Here is a 23320-nt window from a genome sequence, read left to right as displayed (position 1 = left end):
CAAAGTGTTTGTAATAACCTTCCTTCTGAACATTGAATTGAGATGTACTGCAATGGCCAATTTTATACAACTTTTTAAAATTGCATGTTATTAAAAATTATCTTAGCATAAATAAGTGTCAAATATCAAGCTACAACAGGCTTTTCCCAGGAAAATCTTAGCTTTGTAAGGACACCAAAGAGATATCTTCTTCCTGTTACTGAATTTCCTCCTGGTCACTTTGTGTGCTGGGGTTTTGCCAGATCTTTAACAAAACATCAAAGTAGTAGTTAAAAATCTCTGAAAATACAGTTGAGAATGGAAACACCATAACACAAGAGAGCAGATGTAATATTGGTAGTTTGAGCATTGACTATGAGAAAGTGTTTTCTTCCTAAGCCTACCACTGTGTTACTTTTCAGTTTTCTAAAATACCCACTAGCGAAACTCCACTATGTAACTCCATTGCTATCTAGGTGCTGCCCATGTTTATACCAGAAATGAATCTGGCCACAAGCATCTTCAAAGGAGCTAGTCCTCATTCAGAAATGCATAAATGTCATTCAGTGATAGCTTTTTATATTAATATAGCCCAGAGTTATCACAGCACACAGAAAAAAATATCAGAAATATTTAACTGGTGAAAAACAACCATATTTCATCTCAGATTAACTTAAAAGTGGCCGAATGTATGTTTATTAAACTGAGATTGGGCATGACAAATTACAGCTGTAAGGATGCTTTTGAAAATTAAAAGACTGAAAATATATTTTAGAATGGAAGTGACATTAAATTTAACTCTACCATCACTAGTGTAATCCTATAACATACATGCATTATCAGCTATATGTTATTCCTCAATTCCACTTTTTATCTCCATGAATTAGTGATAACATATTTTCCAAATGATGAAGCAAAGCCATGAGTAGGCTGTGCTTAGTCACTCTTTATGACTGGCTCAACTAGAACGCTGCATTCAGGCCTACGCAGACTAGCAACTTGAGTGGAATAGTTTTGCACTGTATGGCTACTCATAGCTGAAGGCTTCACATTCAATTCCTCATAGGACAGTTATTTACCTTGATCCGGGATTTAATGCTGCAGAAATGGAAATACTGTGTGGGCAGGTCTTTGATCTCATAAGTGGTCTCTGTATCCTGTTCTCTAAGGATAGGAGAAGGAACCTGAAGAGCAAAGCCATTCTCACAGAGCACAAGCAGCATGCTGTCTGCCTGTAGAACAGCACATAGAACACGAGCATTAGGCAGACATATGGAACAGAGAGAGAGAAAGGGTAAAACTAAAGGTCAAAAGTTGACACGTCATAAAGTTAAAGGCACGCCAGTCAACATTCACTGTATCTGATTATTTAAATGGTCACATCTCCATCATAAATCAGAAAATCTCACCCATTTTATGTATCCTATGCAACGCTAATCATCTGAAGAGGTCTACTACACACAGTACAGTTACATTTTTGGAATTGTTTAGACTGAGAGCAGCATGATGATGATCAGTGTCACAGGGTGACTGGTCTCTTAAAATGAAGCAAGTCCAGTGCCTCTGTGAAAGTGTAGATGCTCCCAGTTGGCCAATTAAAAAGGCAGAGCAGTGCCTGGTGCTATAAAGGATGAGAGGGACCAGGTCTGTAGGGAAGGCTAGAGTGGGGTTGACTGACCTCCCAAAGGTCAAAAGGCAGGACCAGAGAGTTAAAGATAGAAGAGCAGCTGGGCTACGTCTAGACTACATCCCTTTTTCGTAAAAGGGATGTAAATTAGACGTATCGCAATTGCTAATGAAGTGGGGATTTAAATCTCCCCCGCTTCATTAGCATAAAAATGGCTGCTGCTTTTTTTTCCCCGCACGGAGCTTTGTCGGAAAAAAGCGCCAGTCTAGACGCTGATCTTGCGGAAAATAAAGCTTTTTCCGAAAGATCCCTTATTTCATAGAGGGATAAGGGATCTTTCGGAAAAAGCTTTATTTTCCGCAAGATCAGCATCTAGACTGGCACTTTTTCCCGACAAAGCTCCGTGCAGAAAAAAAGCAGCAGCCATTTTTATGCTAATGAAGCGGGGGAGATTTAAATCCCCGCTTCATTAGCAATTGCGATACGTCTAATTTACATCCCTTTTACGAAAAAGGGATGTAGTCTAGACATAGCCCCAGAGAACTGGAGCTGAGTATCAGACAGGGCTGACAAGGAGAACAATGGAAGACCTACCTGATGGCCTGTCTGAGATGAGTGGTTAACAGAACAGAGGGAGTGATGGATATTCCACTGGTGAGGATGAACTCCCAGCAGAAAGGTTTGGAGAATATGGGTATCATTCTGCTAGGAAAAGTAGGGGTACACTTGAACTGGAATGGTTTGGCTGGCTGTACTGGACAAAAAAATAACCCATGGGTGGTAGAAGAGGCCAGAATGAAGTACGTGCTATGTTGATGGACTTGTTGTGTGTTATAAGGACTACAAGTCCTGGGGGTAATAATGGACTAAGAACATAAGAACAGTTAGATCAGAGCTTCCTCTAGCCCAGTATCCTGTCTTCTGACAATGGCCAATGCCAGATACCTCAGAGGGAGTGAACAGAACAGGTAATCAAATGATCCCTCACCTGTCACCTATTCCCAGCTTCTCACAGAGGCTAGGGCCACCATTGCTACCCATCCTGGCTAAAAGCCATTGATGGACCTATCCCTCCATGAATTTATCTAGTTTTTTGTTGTTGTTTTGGGGAGTTGGGTTTTTCTTTTTTTTGAACCCTGCTAAAGTCCTGGCCTTCACAACATCCTCTAGCAAGGAGTTCCACAGGTTGACCGTGCATTGTATGAATACTTCTGTGACAGGATGTCTGCCCCCCGCACTGGCCCTTTAACAGGTTAAAACCCAGTCATGGGTGAGGGCTGGAGCCATGGAGCAAGCAGCTGCAGCAGATAGCAGCTGATTAAGCCCAGCTGAGGGGAGTATAAATAAAGGCTCATGGCAACAAGGAGGAATACTCTTGCTCTGGCTGGGGAGTAGGAGGGATCTAGCTGCTAGAGAAGCTAGAGGTTTCCTGATTTGGAGCAGGGCTGGGGAAAGTTCAGGTAGAGCTGTGGAAGCTCTGTCCAGGCAAGCTCCCAGGCTGCAGGGCCTGAAGCAAGGCCTCGGGGTACTAAGGCTGCATGGAGGCAACCAGGCTAGGAAAAGCAGTAGGCCCACATCCCTTGCCAATGATGAGCAGATATTTCAGACTACAGTTTGCCCCTGTGTCACGGGCTAGATGAAGACTGGCAGTGGGTCACTGAGGCAAGGTGGGCATAGAAGGATTGGGGGTTTCCAGAGGGGGAGGATTCCAGAGTGTGAGGGCATTGTAGTTGGGCAATACCCAGGTAGGAGGATGCTGTGGTCTGGGAGAGGTGTGGGCCTTGACATAGAGTGGTGAACAACAAATAACAGGGGGTGAGACACCAGCCTGAAAGGGGCACTCCATCACCAAATATGCTAATTCCCTGAGTGAACAGCAGGAGGCACCCTTGGTGAGTCTGCCCTGTGACAACTTCTTCTTTGTTTTAAACCTGCTACTATTAATTACGTTTGGTGACTCCTAATTCTTGTGTTATGGAAACAAGTACATAATGTATTTACTTTCTCCACACCAGTCATGATTTTATAGACTTATCATATCCCCTCTAGTCTCCTCTCTTCTAAGCTAAAAAGCCCCAATTTTATTAAACTCTCCTCATATGGCAGCTGTTCCAAACTCCTTTTCTGAACTTTTTACAATGGCAAGGTATGTTTTTTGAGATGAGGCAACCACAGCTGCATGCAATAGTCAAGATGTGGGTGTACCATGGATTTATATCAAAGCAGTAAGAGACTGTGTGGTAGTCCCTAGAAGCCTTAAAAGAAAAAGTGGGACTATACCTAGAGTTTTAGGGTGTCTAGCTGCAAGAAGGTGCTCAGGGAAGAAGAGGAAGCATTCCCACCTTATAAGCCTGGCTTCTTTGCAAGATCCCCCTGAACTAAAAAGATTGGGTCAGGTTTTATTTGAATAAGCAACTGAAAGGATAAATGCTTTATCTGTACTATACATTATCTTTAAGATTGGGCTTGAAATCTGGGGGGGAGGGGGCAGGGAAGGAAACAACTCTTATGGGACTTCTGGTCTCTGCTAGATCCCTGAAATGCCAACGTTGGAGGAATAGCTGAAATAGGAGGAAGAATTATCAAAACTTTTACAATTGCAGTAAAGGTCAAGTTTGTGAATAGAGTTGTTTCCATAGAAGACCCCAGGGATGGGATGGGGGCCTGTTTATTTTATGTGAATTAATTCACCCAACCCTAACATGTTCAAATGGAGCTGGTTGCAGTTGCTGTAGGAACCATGACTTAGAATTGTATATCTCTTGTGTATTTTAAAATCTATATCGTAGTTACATAATGTTCCTTTTTTTTTAAATTTCCTCCTTTGCTCATACCAAAGAGAGAGAGAAATGAAAGTACCTTTGAGAGTTATAGGAATTTGAGCTGGAAGGAACTGAGTGGCTGGCTTGGCAGGATAGGAGATGACAAAAGGAAAGCCAGAGTGGCAGAAGAGGCCAGAGTGCAATATGTGCTATGTAGATGGACTTGCTGTTGTGTGTTAAGAACTACATCCCCTGGGAAAATGACATATGTAAATCAATATACTATGTTAGGAGGGTTTCCTCACCTAGCAGCAATGTTAGGATAGATACCTGTCACTTGTGGGCAGGAGGACAATTAGAAGACCCTGATGAGAGAGGGAGGAGATACTGGTGTTCGTCAGGTATACAAGCAGCAGGTTGTCATCAAAGATGGGTTTGCTAGTATACCTCTATTGGTGTGTGTGTATATATACCTATACTCAGAGGCATTTCATCCATAGGATGGCTTGAGGTGGCAGCCCCAGGCCCTGCACTTTTGAAGTCCTGCAGTGGCTGCCCCAATTGTCCTATGGATGGGAGGGACCCAGGAGATTACAGGGGGCCTGGCATGGCAGCAGTAGGGGTGGGATCTGAAGCAGATGGCCCCAGGGCTCTTTACTATCTGCTGCTGCTGAAAAGCAGGGCACAGCAGGCTGGGAAGGCAGCAGGGTGGGGTGGCGTGGAGTAAGCTGCAGGGCCACTCCAGCTCCCATTGCCCACATGGGAGTGGGGGAACACACCCTGCTGCTGAGCCAAGTGCCCATTATACCCCAGGCTACATTGCTCTGGGGATGGGACAAGAGGTGAGGCGGGACATAGGGTTGCCCTGGACCTGGTGCACTGTGGGTGGTTGCTCTGGATAGCTTTGCCTATACTGGCAAATTCAAGAGCAGAGATGCCACTTATAGCAGCCAGAGAATCCTATTTTCCCCGAATAGCTTATATCATTTCCCTATACAAAACAAGCTATCCTGGCTAAAGGGCTTTTTTTTTTTTTAACCAGTATAACTGAGTCTACACTTATGTTAATAGAGATCAAAGGAAATGCTGACTGAATAGTTTTTGTCTGCCTATATCCTGTAGTTTACTATTGCATCTATGTTACGTATACCCAGTAACACTAGATTGAAGGTGTGTTGATGTACGATTGTAGTTAGATTGGTTAAAACTTCAAGAAAACTAATGTATTGTTACCAATAGGCTATGTCTAGACTGGCATGATTTTCCGGAAATGCTTTAACAGAAAAGTTTTCCGTTAAAAGCATTTTCGGGAAAAAGTGTCTAGATTGGTACGTACGCTTTTCCGCAAAAAAGCCCCGATCGCCATTTTTGCAATCGGGGCTTTTTTGCGGAAAACAAATCTCAGCTGTCTACACTGGCCCTTTCGCGCAAAAGCAACTTTTGCCCTAACGGGAGCAACATAGTATTTCCGCAAAAAGCACTGATTTCTTACAGTAGGAAGTCAGTGCTTTTGCGGAAATTCAAGCGGCCAATGTAGACTGCTGACAAGCTTTTCCAGAAAAGCGGCTGATTTTTCCAGAAAAACTGGCCAGTCTAGACACAGCCATATTGTTTTCACTTATCTCTTTCTATTATACTATGCTAACAGGCAATTGTATCAAGTATATTCTTGTAATTAAATAACCCATTGCATGCAGATGAAGCCTTGGGGAAATGCAAAAGAAGAGGAGTGTTAACTTTAAAGCAAGAGCCATTGTATTCAACAATGGGAAATCAGAGACTGAATCTGTATTTACTACAGGTTGGACCTCCCTGTGTCCAGGACCTGAGTGGTTCTGAACCATGGAGTTTGCCAGATCAGTGGAGGTCAAAGCTCCTCTCCAGGCTGTGGGCATCCCTGGAGTCTGGGCTTCCCTTCCCTGCTGCTGGCTCCTTGTCTGGGCTCCCAAGATCAGCCTCCTTGGTCTAGGATTTCCCCCATGCTACCTCCAGCTCCTCTCCAGCAGGATTCCTGGTGAGGCTGGGGCTCCCACTGCCGCTGAGGTTCTGGGCTGGGGCTTCCCTCTGGCTGCTGCTGGCCCTGTTCCCGTTGGGGATCCCCCGGCTGCCACTGGACCTGCTTCCACCTGAGATCCTGGCTGGGGATTCTCTATACCCACCGCCAGCTCAGCTGCCACCAGCGTTCCTGACTGGGGTTCCTGTCAGCTGCTGCAGGGGGGTCCCTGGTCCGGGGCTCCCCATGGCTGGATTCCTCACCCACTGCAGGACTAGCATCTGTCAGCCCAGCTGGGGCTCTCCAGCACTCACGGGGACTCCCAGCTGGCTTGTGCACTTTGTCTCCAGGGCTTTCCTTCCAGACCATGGATGTTGTCAGACCTGAGAGTCCCGGATGTGGGATGTTCGACCTGTATTCATCAAAACCCACATGGGTGAAGACACTGTTCGAGTATTTTCCGGAGATTCCTTGGGGAATCCTTGGGGCTTCCCCCAGGATTGGGTAGCCCACACTGGTGCATTAGCTCCCCTATTGTCTCCTTACAGGGGTAGAGCACACAATCTACTAGCCTGCCCTTCCCTCCCTCCCTTCCCAGATTCTGATATGCAAGGGGGATGTGGGGAATGTCTTTATCCTTCTCAGTAAAGAGCTGCCTCACTTGCCTTACTTTTCACTTATGTACAATCCCTGACTGACTTTCGTGCAGGTCAGCAGCCCCTGACACAAAAAAGGTGCCCCACACTTGGGCTAATCTGTTTGGGCACTTACAGGGAAGCATTCCAGATGCAAGACAGAGATCCCCAGAGTTATTCTGGGTGACCCTATGAGACTTTTAGAAAGCTAGCAGATAACTACGGTACTGCTATAACTTGGATTTACAAACTCTGACTCACCGGTTAATATATTTTATCTGCCTTAACCTCTCAATAATTCTAATTTATTTCTCTTAGCTAATACATTTTTAGTCTAATTGGTAAGCAGCATCATTTTTAGGGTAAGATACAGAGTACCAATTGATTTGGGATAAGTGACTAATGGCTTAGGACTGGGGGTAACATAATGTGATGCGACTTTTGGTTTATATAGCCTTTTATCTCACAATCCAGTTTGTCTGCAAGGAAAGATGGACTAGAGAGCCTAAAGAGGTCGAAGGTGCTCCCTGTGACTCAATGATAAATGATCCAGGAATACACATTTATTGCTGTCTTGGTGAAATCAAAACAAAATATACCATGAGTTTACAGTGTCAAAAAATAGGGCAGAAAATCTGACCTGAGATCAGCACTCACAGTTGTAAGCTACTCCAGACAATAACATGACAATCTAAGCTACAGCTTTTTGACAGTTGATAAACTTTATAAAGAACCATACACCCCCAATCAACATTGTTACCTTGAAAAAGCTTCTAGGATAGACCTGGCTGCTTATACTCTTGAAATCTTGGTTTTAATAACAAAACTCTATTTGAATTAGTCGTAGTAATGGCATTGGAGCTTGAGTTCAGAGAAACACCCAAAAAGGTTTGCTTTTGATGCTTTGAAAACTTTGTTTACATTTGCAAATGCCTATTTGAACATGGGCAACAGGCACAGCTGTTTTCTTTTCAGTTCTTTTCAAATGAAAACTAAGCCTTAAAAGTTTCACTCAGCAGATCTGGAGGCCTGTTTCTCTCATGGGAGCCAATTAAAACAGGTGGTGGCCAAGTTTTAGGTGGCTTCTAGAGTTCTACACAGCACCCTTACCTATAAATGACGCAAATGAGATGTTGTTTTAAAATAACTTCTTTCAAAATCTGGCACTGATTACAAAGTGCCAGATTTCAAAATAAGGCACTATTCCGAAACATCCCTTATCCCTCATGCAATGAGGTTTACAGGGATGTCAGAATAGCAAGCCCATTATATTTCAATGTAACGAGTTTGCTCTTAAGACGCATGTAAGGGACAAAAGGAGTGCTGACTAATGGGTTAAACTCAGGTACCTAGCAAAGGATTGCTAGGGTTGAAATTTGAATTGGATATAGGTTCCCTGCCTGACTTCTTGTGGGAGGGGGGGCGGGGAGAAACCAGGACCTGAGAGACACGGAATGATTTAAACTCAGGCAGGACTGCCATGCTCGCATGGAATTCAGGGCATGGGAGTGGACCGAACAAAGAGAAAATTAGACATAAGTAACAGGGAAATGTGAATCCAGTCATGTTCAGGGTAAGTTTTTCTTTATTTTGTGGCTTGGTTTGAACTGCTGTATGATTCTATGTCTCCCTTTACCATCTAAGCATTGTTCCAGAGATCTTTCTCTGTTTTAACTTTATTTTCCTTAGTTGCTCTGTAACATCTAGCAACCAACTATGCTTTCTGAAGTTTATTTTTTTTTTGTAATAAACACTATTTTTAAGGTGGTGATTTGATTCTTGTGTCTTGGAAGGTCGGTCTGTGTGTATCTGCATGCCTCTGACCGAGAGGTCAGCTACCAGAGACTGTAGCTTGTTTTTCTCTTTTTTCAAGCTCCTTTGGAGCAAAAGAATTTGGGACAAAAGAGCTTGGGGTACCCCTGGGGATGATTTCAAGCATTTGCCCCTGGTTTTTTAGGGATCAAAAAGCACTTGATGGTGACAGCAATTCCCCAAAATCTGTTATGATTCTGGGGGGGGGGGGGGAATTTTGTAACCGGTGCCTGTAGGAGCAAGGTTATGAAGCTCTTTTGCAGGCCCTCACCTTCTGCACTCAGAGTGCCAAAGTGAGGAGTAGCTCTGACAATGTGGAATAGCTATTTTGGGATACCAGAGGTTATCCCGAAAGAGCTCTGCTGTTTAGATGTAGCCTGGGTGACCCTGCACACTGTTGCTCAGCTCCGAAATATTTTTAACTGCCTGCCTGGGAGGATGATTGTTTAGTAATCATTCTCATCCTGAAATGGCATGAAGAGTATGGCAGCAAAGTGTCTGTGATATATTGCTTAAAAGAGAGTCTTCATCCTTAAGATAACAATGTAGGCTAGAACATCAGTGTATTGAAACAGCTTCTTTTAAAAATATATTCAAGCACCGGGGGGGGGGAATTCACCACTCACGTGAGAAGGTGGAGACCACTGTAATGCCTGCACAGGTCCAGGGACACAAATGTATCCAATTGGCTCATATTTGTCTTCAACAGCAAAGAAGAATACTGTTTTGTCACTACTCTGAGAAAAGACAACAAAAAACATGCATTTCAAGGTTTTCAAAACATTTCACAAACATGCCCACTTCAAAGCTACACATTCCTCATCTCAATGCTGTTCATTCCCAATATTTGTAAACCAATATAATGCCCTCCTAATTGTCTAGACCAGCTACTTAGATCCACCAGAGATACAGAAAATGTGATCATTCTAGGCACTGTTATTCTCTCCCAAGTGCTTTAAAATCTTTTCTCACTGGGCCTCTTTTGCTTGTGCAGGGGTCTAAACTTGTAATCCATAAAATCCTCCCTTCTCCAAGGTCAATGTGATTGTAAGGCTAAGAGTAGATCACAATAAGTCTCTGTGTGGCAGATATGAATGGATAAGTCAATAAATAAGCATGATCATGTAATGTTGACACTTTTTTTATTTTGACATAATAAAAACAAGTCAGACCTACCCCTGTGGCGAGCATTTCCCCATTTCGTTCATATGCCAAGGCTGTAACTGCAGCAGTGTGGGGTTTAAAAGCTTGTTTCAGACGCATCTCTGCATTCCCTACATTGGTCCGTCCTGCCACAATGGCAAGCCCCCTGGGATCATAAACTTCAATAATGCGAACAACGCCATCTTCAAACCCAGCTGCAATTAGACCTCCTTTGGGATTTACCTGTGAGTAGTGAAATTAACAACACTTGTATCTTCAGACAAATAACAACATGTGTTCAAGGGCAAGAGGAACCACTATGATCACCTAGTTTGAGCTACATAATACAGACCATATCTTCCTCAATAATTCCTGTTTCTACCTAAGCATGTCTTTTAGAAAAACATCCTATTTTGATTTTAAAATGTCCTGTAATGAAGAAGCCACCATAAACCTTGGTCAGTTGTTCTGACAGTTAATTATTCTCATGGTTAAAAACGTACACTTTTTCCCAACTGAATTTGTCTAGCTTCAACAGACTCATAGTACTAGAACTGGAAGAGGAGACCTTGAGAGGTCATCCAGTCCAGTCCCCTGCCCTCATGGCAGAACCAAGCACTATCTAGATCATCCCTGACAGATGTTTGTCTGTGTTCTTGAACATCTCCAGTGATGAAGATTCCAGAGCCGCCCTAGGCAATTCATTTCAGCGCTTCGCCACCCTGACAGTTCAGATTTTCCTACTGTCCAACCTAAACCTCCCTTGCTGACTTGTCCTATAATCAGAGGTTAAAGAGAAAAAACATCTTCTTCTTTATTACACTTTTACGTACTTGACAGTTGGTAACACTTAATCCTGGCCTGCACAACATGCAGCCCGCAGGGGCTCACTGTGCAGCCCGTGACAACTATGGGCAGCACGACCCATCTGATCCGCCGGCTGGGCAGAAGAGCAGAGCGCTGCCAGGAAGGGGGAAGTGCAGTGATTCTTGCCGCTGGGCTGTCTGCATGCAGCTCTGGTGCGAGGAGGTGGGGTGTGAGCCAGGGGGTGGGATGCCAGGATGCTGGCGTGATGGTGTAATGTCACAGCTAGCAACCACCGGATGAAAGGCAGAAGTTGGGGAGGGGAAGGGGCTTGTGCTGAGGGGATGGGGGCATGTCAGGAGAAAGCAGAAGACACCAAGGGGCAGGGTGAAAGAGAGACAAATGCCAGGGGGTCAAGTTGTTTTTTGGTTTTTGTTTGGTTTTTTTTGGCTCAACAAAAATTTTAGCCGAATGTTTGGTATTTTTTTGGGAGAGCATTCTTACTTGCGGCCTGCAGCTGTTTTCTTTGGAGTAATATGGCCCTCGTTGCTTTCCGAGTTGTGCAGGCCTGACTTAATCGTTGAATCTTGTTAAATCTTTGTCTGCTAGATTGAAGAATCCACTATCTAATATTTGTTCCCCATAGAGAGGTACTTATAGACTTGTCTAGTCATCTCCCCCTCCCCCTTTTTTGTTAAAATTCAATAGATTGAACTACTTAAGCCATAATTATAAGGCTTCCCAAGCCTTTAATCATTCTCATGGCTCTTCTTTGAATCCTTTCCAATTTACATCAACTTCATTCTTGACTAATGAACGCCTATAGCACCAGCGCCAAATACAGAAATAATGTCTGTATTGCTACTCAATATTCCCATTTATGTATCCAGGGATAGTTTTAGCCCTTGCTTTACACTACATCACCACACAGAGGTGTGAGTCACAGGGATGCTCGTGAGAGGTGAGTGCAGCTCTGTTACAGCAATTAATACTCTGTCTAGAATAGCATTGTTGTTCTTCAACTCAAGAGTATTTCCTGGCAGTGTCCACATTGCTCACCTTTACAAATCTATGGTGCTTGGAAAGCCAAGACAAATGAGACACGCCTATATATACACATCATACAATAAATCCACCCTCCTAATGCTCTAGAAAAATCCTCTATTAGACAAAAAGTTTGCTTGTATGTGCATATTACAGTGTAGGAAGAAAAATCCTAGACCTTTATTTTACCACTGTCAAATAATGTCACCAATGGTGATTCATGCAGGCTAATAATTTCATTAAAACCCTATGTCACGAACATCTGTGATTGCTATGAAATAGACACTTTGTGAATCCAAGTTAACATGCTGCAGTAGGGTAAACTTACCACTCGGGGTGCCCACATCAGGGCCGTTCCTCCCTGTTTAAATTTAATCTCTGCCAAGTGACAGTTGTCAATGAAATCATAGACACGCACTGAGTCTGTGTAAGACAGTTGGGGGGAGGAGGAAAGGAGACAAATTATTGCAAATAGCTTTGTATTTTTTCTTGAAAGATTACTTGTTAAGATTTATGGACAAATTTCTGATTCATCTTCATGAAAGAGTGGATGGAAAGTTAGTAATCTCTCTTTTTACATCAAAACTCACAACTGCAAGCACGTGGCTAATGGTTATATAGTACTGTAGCCTTGCTATCACAAAGGAAACACTAACTTTTATTAACATTGCTAAATATTCACATCCAAGCGTAATCAGAGCTGAGAGAGTTGTGGAAATAACATATTCAGGGTGGCTATAAAGCGAGGAAGAATATGCCTCACTGGCCAACTGAGGTCATTCTTGAGTAATCAAAAAAGCAACAATGACATGTACTAAAAAGCCCTCTGCTGATAGCATAAGACTTAATGATATGGTGATACTTGGATTTGCCTTTTAGCAAAGTGATAAATGGGTTAAAATTGAGAAAAATCTGGATAACAGGCAATTTCACTTTAGCTGGAATTAATAGATTGTAGAAATACCTATTAGCACATAGAATTCAACAACAACCAGCAATCATCTTCATAGGTGTCAGTTTGGCCTAATTGGTAGGAATTCTGACCTCAGGCCATAATGCATGGATACAGGTAATACACCATACATAATTCATGGCAGACAAGATCAAGTTTAAGTCTATGGCACTTTCTGAAAAGCATGAAGGATAATGTCAGTGAACTGGTCAATATCCTTTCTCTCTCTAACATGTTCTGATGTGAAGTGTTGAAAGGCTTGCTCAGGCATACTTTCATAGATTAAATAAATGTTCGTAATCCGGGCTAAACTATGGATGAGAACACGATGGCCGTTGCAAGTGCCAAGAAAAGCACAAATATTAATGGTCAGAATTGTTTATACAGTGCCATACGTGTATGTAGTGCATTACAAAACAGAACAAAAGATTATTTATTGACCCACACAAGTCTCGAATATTAAAGTTATTTAAACAAAATTATCTCCTTTTTTTGTTGTTCTTTCACAGCGAACAAAGTTTGTAAAGTCATAGTCAGACTCTTTCAACTGAAAACCTCATTCTTGAGATCAGACACTCCTTGGACTTTACTTAGCTTCAACCCATTAATCATCTCTTGTAATTATTAAAAAACTGTCCTCAGGAATAATGGCCAACTGGGAAATATCTTTGCAAAGTAAAGACAATTCCACTACAACTGCGAACTAAAAACGTTAGTTTAAAACAATGATTCCACAATGAGCCTGAGACTGCAATCCTACCCTTATAAGTTAATAGCTTCTGTGGAAGAAAGGGAAGAGCTGAACTTGTACTTACGGTCAAGTGCAGTAGTGGCCATGAGATATGTGACAGGAGAGACAGCCATGGCTTCAATCTTTCCAGAGTGAAAGGTAAACAAGCACTCTGGATCATGGGTCTACAAAGGAATCAGAACAGACTTCTTCTATGTTCAGAGACTGAAAACATGGTGGCTTATGCCTCATCATAAAATGGGTATCTAAATAAATAAACATGCAAAATCTGCCTACATCTATTGCATACAAAAATGTGGTGTTTGTACATGCAACTGATACACATGAATATAGTTCCCTTTTGTACCTGTAAATGCTCATTTTGGTTGTACAACAGGTGCATATGCCAATTTTTAAAGACATATTAAGCACCTTAATTTAAAAATATGGTATCAGATGTGTCAAAAGAAAGATGTATAATATATTATATTGAGGTACCATGCCTGGAGATCAAATTCATAAGAGAAAACTATTACTTTGAAAACTGAGAAAATGACCTTAAGCCAAGGGCTTTATAGTTCACTAGAAATCTTTTCCCAACCCAAGAAAAATAGGGCTCCCTATATATATATATCTTTTTGTAACAACAGTGCTGCAGTTTCATTTATCTGCTGCTATATGGTCTGTTTGGTGTAATTTTTGATCAAACACTAAGGGTGTGTCTAGACTGCGCAGTTACTATGGAATAATTACTGTTATTCTGGAAAAACAATACTAGCGTCCACACAGCAATTGTGTTATTTTGAAAGAAAATCAAAATAACGGAGGACTTTTTCCGACATTGGTAAACCTCATTTCATGAGGAATAATGCCTCTTTCAAAAAAGTTCTTTCAGAAGAAGGGGAGTGTGTATGCTCCATTTCTGCTATGTTGAAATAGCTCTTTACCAGGGCCATTCTAAGTTACAGTAATTACTCATTTAACACGTGCCCGCTTAACACGTTTTTGAGATGAGCACACGTTTTGTGCTCATGTGACCTTCTCTACCAATAGCACATCTATCTTTTTTTTTTTTAAGGAACATTTTTTGAACAACACGACCATCCCCGAAATAACACGAAAAAAAAAAATCAAGTGGTGGACTACTTCGTGCAGCAGTATAAATTGTGAAAACAGCGATAATACAGTAGACTTATGATAATCCGGGATACCAGGAGGTACTATAAAGAGGCTGTGATGGGTCTGCTGGGACCCACACTGCATCCGGCGAGGGACGGTCGGTGTGGAATGGTGCGGCAAGCGGCGAGCCCTCTGCAGCTTTGCAGGGAGGCGGGGGAAGCTCCGTGCAGCCGCTGGCGACAGGCCGGCTGGGGAAACCCAGCCGCTGGCCTGCAAGCGGGGGCGGAGGAGAGGGGGCAAGGCATCCGGGCTACCTCGCCCCCTCTTCTCTGCCCCCGCTTGCAGGCTGGTGGCTGGGTTTCCCCAGCCAGCCTGTCACCGGCAGCTGCGCGGGGCTTCCCCCGTCTCCCTGCAAAGCAGCAGAGGGTTCACCGCTCGCCATTCCCCGCCGACCCCCTCCCTCCCCTCGGCAGATGCAGTACGGGTCCTGGCAGACCCGTCACGGGGGCATGCTCACAACCCAATCCCCCTCCCCTCTCCTCCTCTTCCCTTCCCCAGAGCCAAACACCTCCCCTCCCTACTGTAACCCAGTCCCCTTTCTTCCCCAACCTTATGTCCCAGTCCCAAGGCAGCTGCCTGTGCTCAGCTGCCGTCTGCTAGCAAGTGCAGGCTGGAGTTGCAAGTGCACATGCGGCTCACAGCAGCTCGGCCGAGAGAACAGCTGACCGGAGCACTTCTGGGTTCCAGTTGATGCTGGACAATTGGACAAAACTGGACAAGTTTTACTGTACAGTACATCGTCTAATGTTGACATTGACAACTCAGCACCAACAGAAAATTGACTTCTACACCAGTGCTTGAAATGCAACCCCCACCTTTTCCATTATTTTCAATGGGAAAATCAACCCCACATAACACGTTTTCGCTTAGCACGATCATTTTCTGAAACGTATCTACCATGTTAAATAAGGAATTACTGTATTCCTCTCCAGTGCCTCCTGGGGCTCTAAATTGAGATAGCATGTCCACATGAGGGAGGCCTGCCTCAGACTAATTTGGAGGCATCCCTGTAGTGTGGATGCTCTATTTCAAAATAAGCTGTTCAGGAAGTTATATTCTGGAATAGCTTTTTCCAAAATAAGCTTGCAGTGTAGACGTACCCTAAGTGTCTGTTTTAACCTTTTTTGCTCATGTGACCTTCTCTACCACTAGCACATCTACAGCAGTAATAGTAGCCATCAGTTTAATCAAATGTACAGATATGTGAATGTTGTCCTCAGTGTGATCTAGATACAATAGTAATGGGCACTTCAAAAATACCACTGCAGACAGGTTATATTAGCAGCCCTCACATTAACTTCCCACATTGTTGTCTGTTACTTTGCACACTCTGAGGATCAGGCCCCTTTAAGGTAGCTCCAGTTTAAGAGTCAGCATTTAAGTAACCCAAAATCAATAGTTACTTCTGAAAATACTGGCAAATTGTAATTAATGAAACTGTAAGATATATCATAAAGACATGCCTGATAATAATATTAAATCCTCAACTGTGCAGTTGGTCAAAAATTGGATGGCACTATGTGGCCACTCAGTGTAATTAAAGGAACATACACAGGGAAGTGAAAAAATGGGATGAGTAGAAATAAAACTTACAACATTTGAAAACCTCAGGTCAAGCTTCCAGATGGCTCCATTGGCATCCTAAAGAAATACATATTTAACACCCGAATCAATCCTAGTAATTCATTACAAATATTCTAAGTAAGAAATTCAAAATTATCTGAAAGAAACAGGATTTAGACTTCATAGAGTCTGTCAATTTCCACCTGTTGTGGAGCAGCAGAACAGTGCAATAAAGCCTGTGTGTGACAGTTCCAAATTCTCCTACTCCCCTGCTCTCAAAGCCAGAAGAGAGAGACAAATGTTATTCTACTCTTATCTTGTCTCTTCCTAGATTATTTTTAAAGTTCTACAAGAGAAATACAGATTGCTTCACAGCAGATTTCCTCTCACAATGTATCACCACACACTTCATCCAATATTTCTCCACAGAGCTGATAAGAATGCAAATATCTCTTACCTGAGCATACCAAATTGGCAGTCCAAGATCATGAATTTTCACAATGGAGCTCAAATTGACATTCTTGCCAACTAGAAGTTCATTCATATGCTCTATCTCAAGTAGCCCCGTGTCATCCACAGAATCAGCTGCATCTATTGTCTCAAAATCCCACACCTGCAAGCAGTTGGAAGTGAAAAGAACAGCTCTCATTAATCCAAATGCCAACACATCTTGCGTTCAATGGCAATATAAAATCAAATTATAAGACTCCAGGGGAATCAGTGGCTCAGGAGATAGAATGCGTCATATCCACATTGCTAGCTTGAACTTGACGTGGAGCAATGATAATCAGAAGCCATTTAAATGTGTTTTAATGGTCTCAATTCAATTCCTAGAGGACAATTATCCATATCCCAAGGTCAACAACTATAACTGGCACTATTTAGTACCCATGCTGGCAGTGTCACAACCGTGAAGAATAAAACTGAGGCGGTGTGGAAGGGCTAAGTAAGAATGCTTTCAGCTCCTCTGCCTGCTCTGTGCATAAAGAACAGGTTTCAATTTCCAGATCTGCCAGCACCCTTTAAGTAGGATGATATTTGCATAAAGGATACCATCAATGTAAAAAAGTGAAACCAAATCAGAAACATCATCTGAAACTTTTTTCCCCCACAGCTGCAACCACTACCTATCATTACTATAATTGAACGATTAGATTGAAAAAAATGTTTTTCCATGTTATTTATTCTGAGTATACAAGGAGTATTTTATCTATTGTCAGTTTTTCTCTCTCCTGCATACTCAGTTCCCCACTGTTGGAGTGTGTTTTGTACCGATAGGAAACTAAAACAAACAAAAACAGGAAAATAGGACTGTAAAACCACAACTGGCAGGTAGAATCAGATGCAGATGTAGACCTGAAGCTACTGTAACTCATTTTTAAAAATTGTTTTTATTTTAAGTTGAGTGTGTCCCATTATTTATTTATTTTTTGATAGACAGAGGTGTGTTGCTCACTTGACATGGATACATGCTTAAGGCAAAATAACAGAGGAGGTACCTAATTACACAAATATATTGACTGTTCACATGATCAGAAGTGAATTTCAAGCACATCTGTGGTTTATCCTGTGAAATAGTATGTGACATGTTAATAAGGTGTGAAAATGACTAACTAAAACCCCAGCTACACATAAAAAAGTTAGAATGTGGGCGAAAATAAAACTTGTTAAAGACATTGTTGAAATTGCTTCTGACTTATTAGTGCACCAAGGGGATTTCTGTAATAATAACAGGCACAGAAATTTATTTAAATGTTGTCTGAGCCAAACATTTACGTTATGGAAAGAGATCAGCTCCTATCCAGTTTCTTCTCAAAATTAATTCTCACACAGTTATGGACAGAAACTCCCTCAGTAGGCTACTCCCAATACAAAATGTAGGTTAACCGTTACTACTTTTTCCAACTATTAACAAGGCTCTGTATACCAATTATGTATCCAGGCTATTAGAAAAAAAATTACTCACCCTAATGTAGCCGTCTCCTCCAACAGTGACCAGCTCTCCCTCATCCAGAATTAACTGATTAACGGGTCCATTGTGACAAGGTCTATGTCCAGTTCGACAGAGCTCTACTTTGATGAGGCCCCCTTCCCAAAGCAGCAAGTTGCCCCATTCAGACCCAGAGATAACCTTCATGCAATTTAAGAGAAATAAACAAGTGTTATAACATCAATGTGTAGATATCAGTGAGAGATTAGTTCGTATCTTAGCTCAAGTTAAGAAAGCTCATTTGTCTGAGAATCACAGGAATAATGACTAGTTTTAAACTGTTAAACGTAAGCCAACTTATTGCCAGTTAATGTCAATATTTAATTGTGCACAGAAGGCCTAATTCAAAGCATTGTGAAGTAAATAGGAGGATTCCCATTGACTTCAATGGACCTTTGATCAGTCTTTGAGAGGGAGAAAAGGAGTTAATGAGTATATCTGTTTTCTACTCACCTTCCCATCAGGTAGCTCCACATACCCTACAATGTCTGTCACAGCTGTTTTACCAAACCTGCCCAACGCTCCCTGTAGCTTGAGCCCAGTGAATGTAAGAGCCATCTTCCAGAACCTGAGTACAGAAAGTACAGTCCTCTGGGTTACACTCAAAACGGTATTTAGAAAGTACTGTATCTCAAGCTCTAAGGTCATCATATCTTGGGTATTTCCAATGTGTAGACTAATCATTATAATTATTTTTAAATATAAGTATTTGACTTTTTAAAATTAGATAAAACATTATATGTGCAGAATGAGGCTATTTTTTGGTTACTGAGTGGGACTGAAATTCCACAATATCCACAAGACTAGGTCACCAAACCTACCTTAGTATTAGTCAGGTGTTCATTACTCACTCTTGCCACCAACCCCCCAAAAACAAACTTTCCCTTCTAATCAGAAACCTAGTAAAATATGGGTGGAAATTTAAATAAATATATATACATTGATTTAGAACCTATCTTACAATACATTCCATATTTACCTGGGGAAGCCTACCCTTCTCTCTGGTTGATCTCCAAAGTAAGATGCTCATCTGTTGAAATCCTGTGGATAACTTCTCCACTGGATTCCATTTTATGTAACCCTATGGACTTCAGTGGGGTTGCATTAATCTAAGCGAACCAGAATTTGGCTCTGTATCTGCAAAGTTACTTCTAAGAAAGCATATAGAAATGTTACATAGATATAGAAGTAACTAAGAATGAATGCATTACAGACAAACTGTCATCTCCCATTTTAATTACAGATGGTCAAAGTTTGTGGTATATGCATTAGGCTAGGTCTTGGGACCATGCTATAACTGAGACTAAATCAGGGCTAGAGATCAATTTTGTGGCCCTGAAACATTTCAAGCTGGTTTTAATGGCATTTTAGCTCAAATGGTGGGGAGGGGAATCTCACCACACATCTTATTTAGTGAGATTTCAATTATCTACAAAATTGTCATAAGATTTTAGCCAAATCCAGGTTAGATCTTGAAAACAAACTCCTTTTTGGCTTACACCCAAATTTGAATCAAATTGCAGGTATAGGTTCAGATCTAGAGATTTTTATTTGATTCCTCTGTAAAATTCAATGGTATTTGGATTCAGCATTTTTAGCCCTGCATCCTTCCGGTCCTAAATTTCTATGATCTCTTTTAGAAAGCAGAGTTGTCAAAATATTCAGCTAAGCAATATGATTGACTGAATTACCTTAAGAGCTTTATCATTTCCATTGTTTGTATGGCTAAGCAGAACAGTGTTCCCCAATGTTGTGCATCTGATAACAATCACATCCTTATTAGATAATTGCCTTGTAAGTTTCATGACTTTTTAGTTATTTCCTGTCAGTTGATGATAGTGAACCTACTTTATGTGTCCTGATCCAGATGTGGTGAGCTGCTCTTCATTTTCAGGAGAGAATGTGACCTTATAAACATCCTGTGAAAAAGCTTTTGATCTTAGCACAATCTTTTCCTGTTTCCAGTCCCAGATTGTCAACATGTAGTCAGGGCTGCTCCCAACACTGGCCAGTAGTGTTCCATGATTGTTAAAATCAGCAAATGCATATGCTTCCTCAGTCCCACCTGGAAGGACAGGTGCCCACAAGGAAAGAAAAAATAAAGAAAAAAAATAGGTTGCTTAAAAGGAACTCAGTTCTCTTTATTTGACTAGTCATGAAGCAGAGTCAGTCAACAAACAGCTGGCTATTTTCCACAGACTCAAGAATACACAGGTAACCACTTATAATCAGTTTTGTGAATCTGATTTTCAAGTACCAAAATATTATATAATAAGTAAAAAATCTAAAATGTAACATTATTCTACTTCATGGAGTCCGTAAACTTTTCTGTATCCATGTAATACCGAAGTATCCTATTTAATTTACCTCGGAGTATTCTGTATGGCTTTAGTGAAGGATACTCATAGATGATGATGTTTGGCTTCCATCCTTTTTCTCCTATTGCAAAATACTGTTTACTAGGGTGTACCTAGAAAAAAACAAAGATTGTGTTACATACTCTGATATTCCCTTTGGCAATATCAAGTTGTCTCTACCACTACACACATTGCAGAACCATGACATAAATTGTGGAACCATGCAATAATTTGTATATACCCTGCATCTTTGATCATCTTACCTACACAAATAGCAACAACATATTCAAGGGACTGTTCTGCAATAGTGGAGCTAACAGAATAATTAATTTTTTTCACTTATTTGGCCAAAAAATCCCAACAAAAATAGGGAAAAAATTGTTTTGGGTTGAACAAAATGTTTCATTTGACCCCCATAAAAACTTTTCTTAAAAATATATTACCTTTAAAAGGGCATAAAAATACCCACACATTTTTTTAAAAACCAAAGTAAACCATAATTGAAACAAGGTCAAAATATTTCATTTCAAAATGTCAAAACCGCTTTCACTCTCATTATTTTTATTCAACCAAAACTATTTGCCAAATTTGACCCATATTTAAAAATAGCATTTCTCAATGGATAAATGCATTTTAGATCAAATAATTAATTGTCCCAAATAAAAAAAACTCACCCAGCTTTGTACAGGACATGTGAGGATCTGACGAGATTCTCAAGAAATGCTGCTTACAACATTAACAAAACAGCATAGGGTCAGATTTGACAGCCTTACTTACTTGAAATAGTATCAATAATCCAACAGGACTATTCACGGAATAAGATGGTACTAGACCAGAGTAAGTGTTTCAGAATCTGGCTCACAAATTGGTGCTTGCTACCGTAAAACTAGACAAGAATTCACTTCATTTACCTGTGTACTTGAAATTCCAAATTTCAAGGCAAATGAAATATTTAACTAAAATGAACTGTAATCAAGATAGTTAATGTATTGAACAAAAACAGTTAAACTGTACACAGGGTATTTTAATAAATAATTTTTTAAAACAACAAAAAGTGAAACCCAGTTGGTTTGTCAATTCTTATAAGTACCTTATTAGTATGGCCTGGAGCCTGGATCTATTTAAGGTATGCAGTTGTTTGTTCTCTATTAAATAGCTAGGTCCATGTATTATACCTTGAAAGATTGCTACTGGTCACACATCTGAGATTACTGACCTTTCCTTTCAACTCTTTAATCAATGCCACTGTTTTGTCCAAGGCCAAATAGGCAGGCAACTGCAGAAATATTTCGATCAAACAGCTGAGACGCACAGACAGTTTCACTACTATAAGTTTTAAAGTTTAGAAAGGGAACTCCTTGCTAAAGAGCGGAATAAAACCTGTACCGTGATAACGCCAATTCCACCACCACTGCTGCTACGGAGATAACTCTGTTGTTTAGTTTTCAGGTCCAAGAGCACCAGCTGGTTGCCTGCTACATAAAGAAGTGTTTTGCTATCCAGCAGCTGCAGGTTTGCCCTTTTGGTGCAGTCATAACCAAAAGAATGTCTGTCAACAGCTCATTAAGGAAAAACATTGACCCTAGACCTCAACGTTTATTTCTTCCAGGTAATAACACTAATGATATTAAGACTAAAACAACAAGGAGTTTTGTGGCACCTTAAGGCTAACACATTTATTAGGACATAAGCTTTCATAGGTTGTAGCTGGCTTCTCAGATTCACGAAGTGAAAGACTCAGATGACAAGGAAATATTTATACATACACAGATGGGAGTGTTACAACAGTGTTAATGAGGTTAATTCAATCAGGGTGGACATGACCCACTTTCAACAGTGATAAGAAAATGGGAATGCCTAAAGGGGAGACTTATTTATAATAATAAAGCTTCAGAGGGGTAGCCGAGTTAGTCACACTACCTTCCACATTCTAATGACTTAACCAAACAAACAATGGGTACTTATAGAGGTGCAAATTGTTCTTATCAACCTCTTGTAACTTGAACAATCTAATTTACTATTTTTTCTTTTTTTTTCTTTTTTCCCCCTAATTTTCCCCTGACCGTCCCTTATTTATTCTTGGATCTAGATTTTTAATACTCCAGTCATCTGAAGAAGTGGGTTGTGCCCATGAAAGCTCATGATAACTTCTACATGTTTTAGTAATAGAGATGTAGCCGTGTTAGTCTAGTCTAGCTGTAAAAAAAAAAAAAAACAGGACTACAGTAAACTTCCGATAATCCGGCACCTTTAGGACCCAGGGGGTGCCGGATTATCAGATATGACGGACTATCAGAAGGGGGGGCTATGAGGGGTCTGGAGTGGGGTGGGAGGGGATGCCACCCTAGACCCCTCATAGCCCCCCCTTACGATAGTCCGGCTCTGCCCCAGGCGTCCCTGATTCAGCTGCTGCAGCTGCTGATGCCTGCAATAGAGCAGCTGGGGTGCTGCCGGGTTGGTCCCGCAGCGCCAAGGGGCAGCGCTACGGCACCAACCCAGCAGCACTCCAGCTGCTCTTGGGGACGCCTGGGACAGAGCAGCTGGGGTACTGCCTGGTTGGTCCCGTAGCGCTGCCCCTCGGGGCTACGGGGCCAACCCGGCAGCACCCCAGCTGCTCTTGGGGATGCCTGGGGCAGAGCAGCTGGAGTGCTGCCGGGTTGGTCTTGTAGCCCCACCCCAAGGGCACCCGGCAGCACCCCAGCTGCTCTGCCCCAGGTGTCCGGATTCAGCCTGCTGGTGAAACTGACGCT

At 41.7% G+C, this 23320-nt stretch overlaps 1 protein-coding gene across 3 annotated transcripts in view; it reads right to left on the bottom strand.

The window, feature by feature from the left end:
* CFAP44 (cilia and flagella associated protein 44) overlaps nt 1–23320 on the bottom strand; it is a 68521-nt gene that overhangs the window by 30513 nt on the left and 14688 nt on the right. For all 3 annotated transcript variants that reach the window (XM_075906644.1, XM_075906631.1, XM_075906636.1), the window contains exons 6-17: nt 21957–22119; nt 20581–20683; nt 20062–20278; nt 18667–18781; nt 18190–18354; nt 16681–16836; nt 16254–16301; nt 13567–13666; nt 12128–12222; nt 9985–10194; nt 9435–9545; nt 1059–1211 (exon numbers count right to left, since the gene is read on the bottom strand). In XM_075906644.1, coding sequence (XP_075762759.1) covers nt 1059–1211; nt 9435–9545; nt 9985–10194; nt 12128–12222; nt 13567–13666; nt 16254–16301; nt 16681–16836; nt 18190–18354; nt 18667–18781; nt 20062–20278; nt 20581–20683; nt 21957–22119 — 1636 coding nt within the window. The remainder of the gene's footprint in view (nt 1–1058; nt 1212–9434; nt 9546–9984; nt 10195–12127; nt 12223–13566; nt 13667–16253; nt 16302–16680; nt 16837–18189; nt 18355–18666; nt 18782–20061; nt 20279–20580; nt 20684–21956; nt 22120–23320) is intronic.

Source organism: Pelodiscus sinensis, chromosome 1 (assembly GCF_049634645.1).
Source record: "Pelodiscus sinensis isolate JC-2024 chromosome 1, ASM4963464v1, whole genome shotgun sequence".
Lineage (NCBI taxonomy): Eukaryota > Metazoa > Chordata > Testudines > Trionychidae > Pelodiscus > Pelodiscus sinensis.
This window is presented reverse-complemented; position numbering and strand designations above follow the sequence as displayed.